The 14,242-nt window shown below is 51.7% G+C and overlaps 1 protein-coding gene across 2 annotated transcripts in view; it reads left to right on the top strand.

The window, feature by feature from the left end:
• CHKA (choline kinase alpha) overlaps positions 1-13,899 on the top strand; it is a 57,491-nt gene extending 43,592 nt beyond the window's left edge. For both annotated transcript variants that reach the window (XM_018042924.1, XM_018042925.1), the window contains 7 exons: positions 328-432; positions 1,262-1,320; positions 2,461-2,548; positions 2,957-3,065; positions 5,734-5,840; positions 7,121-7,202; positions 12,808-13,899. In XM_018042924.1, the coding sequence (XP_017898413.1) occupies positions 328-432; positions 1,262-1,320; positions 2,461-2,548; positions 2,957-3,065; positions 5,734-5,840; positions 7,121-7,202; positions 12,808-12,867 (610 nt within the window). In that variant the 3' untranslated portion in view covers positions 12,868-13,899. The remainder of the gene's footprint in view (positions 1-327; positions 433-1,261; positions 1,321-2,460; positions 2,549-2,956; positions 3,066-5,733; positions 5,841-7,120; positions 7,203-12,807) is intronic.

The following is a 14,242-nucleotide window of genomic DNA, read 5'->3' as shown; positions in this document are numbered from 1 at the left end:
TGGCTTCCCCGGGGCTCCTAGAGTCTCCAGAGCAGTTCTTGTTTCCCCTGAGGGTCAGAGGCCTTTCTCAGTCCACTGGTGCACAGGCTGTCTGCTGGTACTTATGGTCTCAAAAATAAATCATTCTAGCATGTAAAAATCAATTCCTGAACCAAGAAAGAAGAGTATTTGCAGAAATGCTCCAGAACAGGCTGGGCGGACAGAAAATCAACTTCCTAGACTCTGGGGTCAGGGGCCCTGAGGATTCTGCGTGGTCCCTTGAGTGGGAACCCCAAGCTAAGGCCACGGTGAACTCAGCCCTGATCCTCTGCTCCCCTTTCTTCCAAGATACCTGAATCAAGTGCTGAGAATTAGGTTTACCGGGGAGTCCAAAGTGAAGCAGCTGCACAGGTTCCTCAGCTACAACCTGCCTCTGGAGCTAGAAAACCTGAGGTGAGTGTTTGCCTCCGTGTCCTGCCTTGGCGAGTGCATCTGCCCAGACACGTCAGCGCTCCGCGTCACTGCGTGTGCTGCCAGTGAACACTGCAAGCATCGTCTCAGGCCTGGTGTCTTACGTTGGGTTGGTGGGATGAGTTTAAACAGGTTAACTCTGCCATCTCAGTTTTACATGAGCGGCGTCACCTTCCTCTGATCATCCACGAAGGCTTCACGGAGGAAGTAAAACGCCAGAATTCCAGGCCTGGTCAGTGACTAGGGCAGCAGGTTTTTCCTGAAACAAAAAGCAGGAACCCTTGGGACAGGCTGGAGAGCGTCAGCAGATGAGGGGTACAGTTGAGCCCAAGCTTGGGCGGGCGGGAGGGCACAGAGCAGGAAGCTTGACACAGGTTTCTGAGTAGAGACTACAGGGGTATCCCTAGGCTGCGGGGCACGCAGGGTTCTAGACTCTCACCCATAGCCGAGTATCAGCATTGCCACCTCTGATTTCTCACGAGTTTGAGCATCTGCTGTACCAACATCAGGAATGGCTCCGAGCTATTATGACCAAGACATCCTGCAGGGAGCTTCTCTCTTGTTAGGAGAGAGAGGAGGCAAGTATAAAAAAATAATGTCAGGTTGTGATGAGAGCTGTGAAGGAAACCAGAGGTCCAAACAGACCTAACACAGGGCTCTGCTCAGGCTCTGTGGTCAGAGGGCTCCAATGAGGAGGCCCCCACCCCACCCCGGGCAGGGGGCCGCCCGGGCAGGGGGGCCTCGCTCAGAGGCCCTGCCAGGGGAGGGAGCTGCAGATCTGAGAAGTAACAGCAGAACCTTCCTCTCTCAGGTCATTGCTTGAATCCACTCCATCTCCTGTCGTGTTCTGTCACAATGACTGTCAGGAAGGTAAGAAACACTGCCCGTGATGGAGAACCTGGGCCCTGTGTGTCTGCTTAGAAGGTTCCCTCCAGTGTGTGTGTGGTAACCACCAGGGGCCCATGAGGAGGGGGTGAGATACATGGATTTATGGCCCAGCTGTGCACGTGTATTGTGCAACTATTAAAATATGAGGTTGAGTTCTGTACAGACCAACAGGAAAATCTTTGGGATACATTTAGCAGGAAGAGCAAGTTTTAGAAAGATGTGTAAGATGATCCCATTTCCGTAAGGAAAATATTCTGAGAAGATCCACTAAACCGAGATCTGGGATCGACAAAGCTACATATTTGTGCAGTGTTTAACTCCTTTTGGTCAACGTGTGACCTTGTTGATCTGAAGAAGCGTTAAAGAGCAAGATGGCCTCCTCAACCAGCCCGGGGGCCATGGCCTCTGGACCTTGCATGCACTGTGCTGGCCAGAGCCCCTGCTCTCTCCGCACTGGTTCAGGTGCTTCTAATGACCTTGGGTTTCTCTGCTTTAAAAAACTGCAGGGACTCATCTGGTGGTCCAGTGGCTAAGGCTCCACACTCCCGATGCAGGGGACCCAGGTTCGGTCCCCTGGTCAGAGAGCCAGAGCCCACATGCTGCAACTAAGACACAATATAATAAAAAAAAAAATTTATTTTAAATATTAAAGTTTTTTTAAAAAATTGCAATGCCAGGTACTACTTACTGTAACCAAACTTCACTCAACGTCATTTCAAACCGAAACAGTTTCCTCCGAGGCCCCATCTGGCGGGCTTCTCTCCCCGACACTGCCATGGCACCTGGCTTTCCGTGCTGTTCTCACCCTGACCCTCCCAGGACAGCTGGCTGAGGCCCACCCTTGGGCCCTTTCCAGGCTCTTCAGGTTGTTTTTAATTTTGAGAACATCCCCTGGTGAAGACTTGTCATCAATAAGATGTCAGTTTGAGCCAGAATACCTTTTACTAATTAGCTGATGATTGCTGGACAAGTCAGATGAAGCAGGGTGTGGGCAAGGCAGCCTCATGTGTAGGATGCCTTGAGCAGATCAGAACCACTCTTGGCCCAGCTCTTGGAGGACCTGTGTCTTTGGTGACGGAACATGCCCAGAGTAAAGGTCATGTCATCCAAACCCTTTTGCAGGTAACATCTTACTGCTGGATGGCAGGGAGAATTCGGAAAAACAGAAACTCATGCTCATCGACTTTGAATACAGCAGTTACAACTATAGGTAATGTCAAATGTTTTTATTTCTGTGAACATTTTAATACGTGTATGAAACAGTTGAAGGAGACCTTGGGTCACGGTACCACCCTGAGCTGCAAGTTTCCTCGCTGGGGGCTGGTGCTTTCCGTCCCAGCGGGTGAGATGGGCACCTACCCGGTTCTCAGTCGAGCTAGTGAGGAGCAGCCCCAGGCTCCTGAGTCCAGAGCTTGGCCTGACATTGGCTCCTCAGAGCGCTGACCGCAGGAGGGCTCCCGAGCAGTTGCTCCGGACAGTGGGGCCAGGCGCCGTGGTCACTGGGGCTGCCCAGCTGGCAGTCCTGTCGCTGACACAGTCGTGTTCTCGGGACCCCTGGGTCTGGGGAGGGCTCGTGGCAGGCCTGCTGCCTCATTGTCTGCCTCTCTCTCTTTTTCAGGGGATTTGACATTGGGAATCATTTCTGTGAATGGATGTATGATTATAATTATGAAAAGTACCCTTTTTTTAGAGCAAACATCCTGAAGTACCCCACCAGGAAGCAACAGGTAGGAGCCTCATGCGTGCACACTTGCTGAGAAGTGAGTGACTCATATATACATTGGTTTACCCAGTTAGAGTTGACTACAGCTCCACTTCTAAAGATGCTTGTTTTGGTTAAGCAGGTTCTTTTGCTTTAAAATGTTGTGTTAGACAGTATTGGAATCCAGCCTTTTAAAGTCCCTTTGCCAAAGGTGGCCTGTAGCTAGTCAGAGACAATCACAGCCTCCTTGGTAACTCCTTCCAGTTTTTTCTGCCCTGCCCTCTGGCCTTTGGAGGGTCACTGACTTTCCTCTGTGTTTCACTTTGTGCAGAGGTGGTCTCGGGGCACTCAGCAGCTGTTGGAGCACCCACAGCCCCCTTTCTTGTCCTGGGTGAAAGGAGTCCGGTGACTAGAGTCAGTCCTGTGGGACTCCTCCCGGGAGGCTCTCTGTTCCATTTGTCAGCCATGGCCCAAGCCTTGGGTTGAGGATGAGTAGGGTGCGATGTGGAAGCAAGCAGGCTGGGCAGAGGGGACACCACCCTCGACTCGCCCAGCCTTGCAGGGCCTCAGCAGTGTCTGTGCTGCCCAGCCCTGCTTTAGGTCAGCCTTCTCCCAGGAGCCCTGCCTGATCAGAGTGTTGCCCAGGGAGTGGGGGCGAGGACACAGCTGGTCAGTTGCTGTGGCAGCTCACTCAGGAGAGGTCTCTTGAGTGCCTGCCTGAGCTGGGCACAGGCAGCCTCTCCAGCAGGTGCCCATGCTCAGGGGCAGCCGTTGAAATACAGACCTGCTGTGCAGCCAGAGCTGCCCACTCCGCTCTGGCCACATTTCAGGCTGACCTCATGACCTTGCCTATGTCCAAAGTGACTGGGATGGTTTGGAACCTCAGGGTCATGCTATGTGGGCAGGAAGGCTGGTGAGCCCAGGGAGGAGAGCACACAGTAGGCTTCAGGTTGCCGCTGTGACACTGGGCAGGCGTCTCCAGAGAGGGGGCTCTGCACCCAGTAAGGGGGGTTTTCAGTAAGAAGGACTTCATTCTAGTGGTGGCAGAGATGTGTGGCCGCCCTCACTGCACAGCAGTGGGAATGTAAGGAAGTGCCATGTCTGAGAGATTTTAACAATCATATACACTGCCCGTCTCGATCACCTACCCTGTCGCCATCTCCTGAGGTCATCTCATGCTTTTCTCTCTTTAATGCATTGAGGTGTTTTAAAATGTTAAACATTACTGGAATTCCTAAAATAAATTATTTGAGTGAGTTACGTTATTTTGTGATCCTCAGTTGGATCCAGTTACGCAGTTTCTTATTTCACAGTTTTACATATATGAAACAGGACTTTAATGTTCATTTAAAAAATTATTCATACCTGCTTTTGGAATAAAAAATTATGCTAGTTTACAAAATGAGTGTCCCTTTTTATTTTCCGGAGCAAATTTTTATAAGATGGTGCTGTTTGAAAGTTTGGTAGACTTTGCCCATAAAACCATCTGGGCCTAGAACTTTTTTGGGCGGGAGCGCCACTAATTGACACTTTGTTAGGGTTTCAGTCTCTTCAGATTTCCTATCTTCATTTGCTACCTTCAGCTTAGAGTCTCCCAGAAATCAGCCACCTGTGGTGGTAGTTCCAGCATGGGCTTTAAAACCTAATAGGCCTGGATTTGAATCCCAGGTCTACCACTACTGGTTGTAACCTACTGTTTCCATGCTTCAGTTTCCTCACCTGTGGAAATTACTGTGTCGTGGGAGTGAGTTACTGTGCAGGAACGATGCTCAGTTTGGTGCCTGCCACACAGAGTTTAATAGGTGTCTCTTGTACCAAGTTTATTGCAGAATCCACGGCCCCCTGCCTGGAACAGTGCTAGAACATGAAGGATGCTTTCCGGTGGCGGAGGGACAGTGTGGGAAGCCGATTTCAGAGCAGCAGGATGGAAGAGGGGCAGATTCGGGAGGGAGAGGTACTGGTTGCTTCCAGCCAGGTAACCAGTTAGCAGCGGTTCCTGCCTGGAAGAAAGACTGATGGCTTTTTGCTTCTTCACGAAAGCAAACATGCAGTGGTTGGCCACATTCTGTCGCCTTTTGATACAGTATGAAATAGTGAGGCACAGGGACTCTCAGAGATCCTAATTCACACACAGACTCATGGTGCCACCTGGTAGAACATCAGGGTAAACCGTGTCTTCTCTGGACTGGAATTAGATGCTGCTAGTGCACGGACATGAGTGTATAGTCAAGGCATCTGAGAGGTGGAAAAAGGCACCTTCTCAATGCCCGGGCCAGCTCCTGCCCTGAGGGAGTATTTAACTGGTGAAGGTCAGGGTGCCCTGGCGCCTCAAGCCCATGCCACGAGGCTTCCCATCCAGGCTGGGGGGTGTGCTGGAGGCTGGCCCCGCTTTGTGGGCAGACAGTGGGAGACAGGAGTGTGGATGAGAGGAGAAGAGTGACTCTACCTGAACAACCCTCTGCAGAAGTAGTAGTGGTCTCGGCGCCAGTGCGGCCTGGAGAGTCCTTTTGTTCTCTGTCACCCCGGCACCCCAGCGGGGTGGGGCGAGCTCCCCGGATCCCTGCCCGTGGGCAGAGGAGCGTGCGGGCTTCTCTGACATCTGGAAGAGTCATGTGAGGTGTGCGCGTGGTGGCAACTTTGACATCGTCTATTTTTAACAATCATTGATCCTGATGTAATTACTTTTTTTACAGCTCCATTTTATTTCCAATTACTTGGCTGCATTCCAAAATGAATTTGAAAACCTCAGTAATGAAGAAAAGTCTGTTATAGAAGAAGAAATGCTGCTGGAAGTCAATAGGTAACTTTTTCTTTGTTGACCCGTTATGATAGCTTCCTTCTTCAAGGCATGCACTTGGGATGCTTCCTTGCAAATAAGAGTATTTCAGGAGCTTCCTCTTAACCCTACATCTCTGGGTCTTGTAGTTTGCCAAAAAAAAAAAAAGAAAAGAAACGAGAACATTTGGTTATGGCTCTCGGGGCTGAGTGTGTTAGGATCCTTCAGCTCTCAGCACATGGCATGTTAGGAGAGGGTCTGTGCACAGGGTCAGCGCGTGGGGGTGGCGTTCCGAACCGTCATCCCCGCCACAGACTCTGCTGCCCAGCCCCTGCCACCAGGGCCCATGCCCTCCTGTCACTCCTGCTCCTGGAGTGGGGGCTCCATCAGGTAATACGAGGAAATAACTGAATGTCTGTGTCCTCAGCAGCTCTCCAAACAAGGCTGAGAAACCCCCAGATTCCACAGAGGTGTAGAGCACGGTGTGATCACCCTCTGTCATCTCTTTAGTGGAGAGGCCCAAGTTACCCCTAGCCTCTGGGCTCTCTCATGAGATTGCGTGGTACCAGGGACGGCTGGAGTCCCTGTGACCCCCCTCCCTCGGCACAGAGCCCCCGCCTCGCGGGCCTCAGAAGTGTCCACACTCCTCTCTCTGAGCTGCGGCCACCCTCGCGGTCCCTCAGCTCCTCCTGCGGCAGAGAGCTTCCCTCTCTGGTTCCCGAACAGATGGAAATAGGAAAGGGGACATGGAGAAGAGGCCCGGACAGAATGGTGGTGCCAGGGCATCTATGGGTCAGGGGCGAAGAGCAGCAGAAGCCCCGAAGTCCTCGGTCCCCAGTGAGAGCTTCATTGTTGGAGGGGAGTATGGGTTCGCGGTGGCAGAGGGAGGGCACAGCCTAGAGGCGGGGCCTGGCTGCACCTCTCCCAGGTCCGCTTCCGGGGCGGGAGGGGCGGGAAAGGCAGCAGGTCCTCCAGGCCCGGGCTGTCCGCCCGTGGCTGGTGCGCGCTGGGGGCCACCGGCGCCCACCCATGTGCAGAAAGTCTCATTCCCCCATGTGACCCCTGTTTCACCAGCACGGCTGCCAGGGCCCCCACGTGAGTCCTGTGAGGGTCGGCCCGTGTGCCTGGGACAGGCTGTCGGGGCTTCACCCCTGTGGGGCCGCCGGTGTGGGGAGGAGGGCCGGCTGCAGTCACTGGGGCATGTAGTCCCCTGCACCCCGCCACCACGCGGAGTCAGAGCGCCGCCAGGCAGGGAGTGGCATCCGGGCGCCGTCTCACTGCGCGTCCTGCTGCTGTCTTTACAGGTTTGCCCTCGCGTCCCATTTCTTCTGGGGACTCTGGTCCATCGTTCAGGCCAAGATTTCCTCCATTGAATTTGGGTACATGGTATGTACTGGGGCGGTTTTTCTCTTCTACTCCCAGGGGAAACGCCTCCTTGTACAGGAGCGCTTGGCAGTAAATGGCTCTTCCTTCCAGAGGGTCACCGTCCCCCTCCGCGTACCTGCGCCAGGTGGCCAGCACCGGGACAGCGGGCTCCCCCGGCAGCACAGTGGAAGCCACCGGCGTGGGTGCTGAGTCTGCCACTGGAAGCTGCCCTCCCTCCCGGGGCCCGCAGCTGCTGCCTCCTCACTTCAGGGGAGTGCCCTGTGGTCCTGTGACGGATGGCGTATGTAGAAATCGGGACCCTCAAGACCCATCCCCGACCTCAGTCCCCCGACACAAAGGACACTGAGCGAAGCGGGGAGGGGGCCTGTGCCTCCCACGCCTGAGTTTATTCATCTGTCCCCACCCCATCCTCCGGCCTGCAGTGCCCGGCCTAAGAGCTGGAAGCTGGTGCTGAATGAATGAGACCCCTTTTTGCAGCAAGTTTGTACCATGCTAGGCTGTCTTTATATTCTAACCTGAGAACTGTCCTTGGCACAGACTCTGTGTTCAACTCCTCTCCATAGTGCGCGGTGGGGGGTGCTCCTGAGTGCAGCGAGCATCTGGCTTTGGGACTTGCGGAGGGAAACGGCTGGGTCCTTTAGTCCTCAGTCCACCGTGACGACGGTTTCTGCTGCTGGGCAGAAGCTTTGGTAACGCACAGACTCTTGTAGACAAGAGAACATTCAGGTTTTTTAAAGCGGATTGGAAGTCATGACCAGATGTTACTGTAAGATGGAGTGGACTTCAGATCAGGACCCAAAGACAGAGAAAGGAATCGCATCCTAGAACAGGCATCAGTTCGCCCATGGGACACAGAAGTCCTGAGTGCCTGTGCCCCTGTCTTCTTCCAGAGACACAGGGCAGGGGCTTTCCTGGTGGTGCAGTGGTTAGGACTCCGCGCTTCCACCACAGGGGCATGGGTTCAGTCCCTGGTCAGGGAACTAGGATCTCACGTGCCTCACAGCATGGCCAAAACGAAAGACATAGGGCAGAAACTGACAAAGCTGAAAGAGGGGTGCCTTCACCTGGTAGACTGCACACCTGGCGGTAGCGGGTGGAGCCAGGGAGACCTGCCGCAGGGGAGTCTGACACCTGAACGTCACTCCAGGCAGCTCGACCTGACGAACATGCGCGGGGCCCCAGCGGCTATGGGACACACATCCTTTTCAGAGAATGGGGAGCCTTCATCAGGATAGGCCAGGGGCTGGGCTGTGAGACAGCCCTCAGATTTGCTGCAGAGTAAGTTCTCTGACCACAGTGCAATTTAATTGGAAATCACCAACCACCACAAAAATATCTGGAAAATTCTCAATTTGGAAATTAACTGTATACTTCTAAGTAAACCCTGGGTCAAAGGAGAAATTAAAAAGGCAATTAGAAAACATTTTAATTGAGTTATAATGGAAACACCATTTTTTTAAGAAGAGGAAAAAGTGGAAGCAGTGATAGGTTTTGTTTTCTTGGGCTCCAAAATCTCTGTGGATGGCGATTGCACCCATGAAATTAAAAAAGACACTTGCTTCTTGGAAGGAAAGCTTTGACAAACCTAGACAGTGTCTTAAAAAGCAGAGACATCACATTGCTGACAAAGGTCCATATAGTCAAAGCTATAGTTTTCCAGTAGTCGTGTACAGATATGCGTGTTGGACCATAAAGAAAGCTGAGCACCAAAGAATTGATTCTTCTGAACTGTGGTGTTGGAGAAGACTCTTGAGAGTCCCTTGGACAGGAAGGAGATGAAACCAGTCAATCCTAAAGGAAATCAGTCCTGAATATTCATTGGAAGGTCTGATGCTGCAGGTGAAGCTCCAATACTTTGGCCACCTGATGTGATGAGCCAACTCGTTGGAAAAGACCCCGATGCTGGGAAAGATTGAAAACAAAAGGAGGCGGCAGCAGAGGATGAGATGGTTGGATGGCATCACCAACTCAGTGGACATGAATCTGAGCAAACTCTGGGAGGTAGCAAAGGACAGGGAAGCCTGGGAGTGCTGCAGTCCATGCGGTTGCAAAGGACGTGGCTTAGCAACTGAACGAGTGGAAACACAACATCCTAGAATTTGTGGGATGCAGTTAAAACAGTGTTTGGAATCTTTTGGTTTTGTAGCTTAAACATTTGTACTGGGTAAGAAGAAAGTTCTCAAACTAGTAACATAAGCTCCTACCTTGAGAAGCTAGAAAGTGAAAAACCAAGTAAACCCAGAGTAAATAGAAGTAGAATAAAGGTAAGAGCAAAAATCATTGAAATATAAAATATTAAAGATAGGCAAAAGTCAATGATACCACAAAAGTATTTATAAATATCTGGCCATACTGAGCAAGAAAGGATAAGGCAGACATTACCAAAACCAGGTATAGAGAGAAGCCATCATCACAAAGTCAGTAGATGTTAAAGTAGAAGAGTGAGAAACAACTCTGCAGATCTGACAGCTTGCTCGAAACATGCCAGTTTCTTGGAAGATACGAATTGCCAAACCTGACGTCGTAAGTGGCCGTGTATTTATTAAATTGAACTGATAATCAAAAACCTGTAGACTAAACTTCAGGTCCTGGTGAATATTATCAAACATTTAAGGAAGAATAACAGTCTCACAGAAACTTTTAGAAAATCAAGGGGGAGGGATCATTTCTCAGCTCATTTGACGAGGCCAGCGTGACCCTGATACCACAACTAGACATTTCAAGAAGACTGCACATCAGTGCCCTTCATGGACATCACACACAAGCCATTTCCAAAGTACTGGCAAAAGTAAATCCAATACATATAAAAGGATAATTATTTTATGACCAAGTGGCATTTATCCCTGAAATGCAAGACTGACATCGACATTTGAAACACCCATTAGTGTATTTCACCATAGTAACAGAATAAAGAAGAATCATGCAGTCATCTCAGTGAACGCAGGAAAAGTGTTTGACAGAATTCAGTCACTTGGAACACCTGTTCACAACAGAAAGTCTCGGCAAACTAGTAACGGAGAACTTCCTCAGCCAGGTAAAGGGCTTTATGGGAGCCCACCGGGGGCCGTGATAATTGATGGTAAAGGACCAGATGTTCCTCCCACACGTGCCCCAAGTGGAGAGCACGGCCAGGGTGTGTGTGCTGAGTTCTCGCCAGTACAGGAAGGTGAAAAAAGAAAACTGCCTTTATTTTATAGGTGACATGATTGTGTACATGGAAAAATAGAAAAGAGTCAATAGAAAAGCTGTTTAAATTACTGAGTTTATCAAGATCATAGGACACAAGGTCAATATACAAAAGCCAACTGCATTCCGATGTGCTGGAAACAATTTGTGAAAAAAAAATTTAGTAGTTTGGCGTAAAAAATGTGAAATACTTAAAATAACGTGCATGATCTGTACACTGACAATTATAAATAGAGAGATACCATGTGTATGGATTTAGAAGACTTAAAATGTTCATTCTCCCCAAACCAATCTATGCGTCTCCATGACCCCATTGAAACCCCACAGGCTTTTGATAGACATTGACAAGCTGATTCTAAAACTTAGGTGAAAGTGCAAAGGCGCTGGAATAACTAAAACACCATAATTATAAAATAGAGTTGGAAGACATGCCACCTGATTTCACAGTTTACCAACCACAGTAATTAAGACCATGTGGTATTGGTGTAAGTGAAGTGAAGTTGCTCAGTCTTTGCGACTGACTCTGTCCGACTCTTTGCGACCCCGTGGACTGTAGCCTACCAGGCTTCTCCGTACATGGGATTGTTTAGGCAAGAATACTAGAGTGGGCTACCATTTCCTTCTCCAGGGGATCTTCCTGACCCAGGGATTGAACCCAGGTCTCCCTCACTGGAGGCAGATGCTTTAACCTCTGAGCCACCAGGGAAGCCCAGTTGGTGTAAAGACATACATAAATCAGACGGAATAGAATCGAGTTCCCAGAAATGGACTCCTACACATAGAGGCAACTGGCATTCCCCAGAAAGGCCAAGACAGTTCATTGCAGGAAGGGTTAGATTTGCCAAATAGGACATGGCAACAGCTGAATAAGCCATACGGGAAAACGATAATGAACTTCGAACTTGTACCATACACAGAAATTGACTTGAAACAGATAATAGGCCTAAATGGAAAAGCTGAAATGGGAGAGAAGCTTCATGACTGTGGCAAAGGTTTTCTGAGGTTACGTACAGCACTCACATCAAAGAAAAAAGATACAATAGATTGGACTGAATAAAAATTTACAACTTTTTGTTTTTTGAAAGACATCATTAAAATGAAAAGCCAAGCCACAGACTGGGAGAAAATACTGCAAATTTACATCTGACAAAGACTTGCGTTTAAAATGTCTAAAGAACTCATAACTCAGCAAGAAACCAAACAACTTACTTTATGAAAGGACAGAAGATTTGAACAGACGCAGAAGATAAATGACCAGTAAGCATCTGTTCATCTGCCAATATAGTCATGAAAGAAATGCCAGTTAAAGCCCAGAGAGATGCCCTGCACATCCATGTCAGTGGGTAGAGCTTAAACCGACAATGCTGAATGTTGGCAAGAAGGTGATGTCACATACACTGCGGGGGGGACTGCAAGAGGGGGTGACCAGTGTAGAAAACAGTTGCCTCTCATAGAAAGTCAAATACACACTTAACCATAGAGCCCAGCAGTCCCTCTCTGCTGTTGATCCAAGAGAAGTGAAAGCCTGTCTCCACACCAAGACCTGAATTCACATGCTCCGATAGCCCCGGACTGGGAGCCTCCCACGTGCCCAACATCAGACGAGTGTGTGACCACTCTGCACTGGGGCCGTGTCACAGAGCACTGCTCCGCACCAAACGGTTGAACACCGCCCTCCCCAGCCGTGCAGAAGCGTCCCTGACCCCAGAGGGGCCGGATGATGCCATTCATGGGGCTTTCTTCCCGGCCTGGAGGGCTTGACCACGGTGGCCGTGGAGAGCTCGGAGGGTGACAGCGGTGCTGGTGGTAGGCAGGCTGCATGCTTTAGCCAACACCGCACATTTCAGATGAGTTAGTTTGTGTTGGTTTATAAATTCTCCCTCAGTGTTCAGTTTTCTTAAGGTGACTCTATAGTCTTGGCGGCTGGCATGGCAGACTTCTCAATTTGGAGTGGTCCTTCAGAAACTGTGCCCACACTGATGGACGGACGGGGGCGCAGACCGGGGGCGGGGCGCTGGCCAGGCGTGCTCACTCCCTCCCGGTGTCCTTTTAGTAAGTGTGCAGCAGTGACCCCAGCACACAGGTGGCGCGCACGGGCACACACACACCCATCTTCCACCTTGGTGCCACACTTGCTGACGCCCAAGGGGCCTTGGGCTTGGAAAGAGGAGCCTGTTCGGGCTGTCAGCCTGTCTGTAGCATTCGAGGTGAATGAGTTGGTGCACCATGGTAGCGCCCGGTCCATAGATGGATGTCCTGCATCCTGTCCGGGTCAGCAGGGCCGGGCCAGCATGGCAGGCCATGGCGGGGAGCAGGGCTGCCAGCGAGGACGGCCCCGGGGCAGCACTGGACGGAGCGGATCCGCTCTGTGCCGGGGGCAGGCGGGACCCTCGGTGAGCCTCTCTTCCTTTTCTCCTAGGAGTACGCCCAAGCCAGGTTCGATGCCTACTTCGACCAGAAGAGGAAGCTCGGGGTGTGACCGTGTGTGGCCTTCCTGCCTGCATCCCTGGGTGGCGTGGGGGCGGCCGAGCCTGCGGCCGCTCTGTGCTCCTGCTGCTGTACCCACGGCCACGGCCGGAAGGCTCAGACATCTCGCCGCCCAACACAGATGTGTATGATATGAAAGACTGTATTAAAATTGAGTGACATTTATTTCTTATCTCGTTTACGACCTCACTAGGACTCTGACCTGAGATTGGGACGCAGAATTACAGTACACTAGTGCAATATTGCAATATCTCAGACCCCTCTCATCTAGAGAAGACGTTTCTGTCGCAGTCGGACACGGCGCCCAGCAGCGTCACTCCAGGTGCCTTTTGTGGTGAATGTTGATCTTTACACGATGTGAACGGCCATGCTGGCAGACAGCGCTGAGCTGGCTCTGTGACGGGCGTGCAGCCGCTGCCCGCTCCCGAGGGGCGGTGACACTGTGATCATGCCCCTTGGCTTGACCGCCCCCTTCGGCGCGGGGGCCGGGAGGAACGTGGCTACCTGCTTCCTGTCGTCCGAACTTCCCCCAGCCGGTGAATGTCACCCCAGCTGGGTGTGCCCTGCCCCGTGCCCTCTAACAAAGTGCTTTATTAACCCCGGCTTCGGGGCAGGCGGCAGGCCATGGCCACCAAGGCCACGTGGACACACCTGCCCCCCCACCTGCTCTCTGCCCCCCGCTCCCACCCCCCAGCTCAGCCTGGAGCTGGGGCTGCTCCGGCAGGGCCGGCCCCCTGCCCTCGGAAGCCTCCTGCCGTCCCCGGTGCTGGGGCCTCGGCGTGCCCACACCTGCTGCCTGTTCATATGGTCATTGTGCGGCCATCCCAGTGGGAGACCACAGCCCGTGTGTGGAGTCTGGGGGCGTGGATAGAGTATAGCTGTGAAGTCCATGTATATTAAATGTCCTTTGGGATAAATCCTTTTGTTTTTTACTCTGAACTCTTATTTGAATTGTTTTTTTGTGCATACATTCCTGCTACCACAAAGATTGTACTATACAAACAATAAAAAGTATAAAAGCCTATTTTTGCCGTCACCCTGGGATGTGTCCTGAGTCTGGGTGGTGGGGCGCGGCTGCTCCTGATGCGGCGGGATGGCGGGGTGGCTGGGAGGAGGAGAGTGGCTGGGGTGGTGGAGGGAGACCACTGCCTGTCCTTCCACACGTCTGGAGCATGGCCGGGAGGGGGTCTCAGTGCAGCGCCCTTTGTACGAGGTCTCGAACACAGCCCCCAGCTGCTGCCTGTACCCACGAGGCCGTCTGCCTTAGACCCCAGGGCTCTGCTGGGCGGTGCCCTGCAGGGTCAGGTCAGCTCCGAAGTCACGGCCCAGGTGTCAGCTCTCCTCCCAGCTCCACTGTCGCCCCATCG

This window comes from Capra hircus, chromosome 29, assembly GCF_001704415.2.
Source record: "Capra hircus breed San Clemente chromosome 29, ASM170441v1, whole genome shotgun sequence".
NCBI lineage: Eukaryota > Metazoa > Chordata > Mammalia > Artiodactyla > Bovidae > Capra > Capra hircus.
Note: the sequence above shows the minus strand (reverse complement) of the source record. Positions and strands in the feature narration are given on the sequence as shown.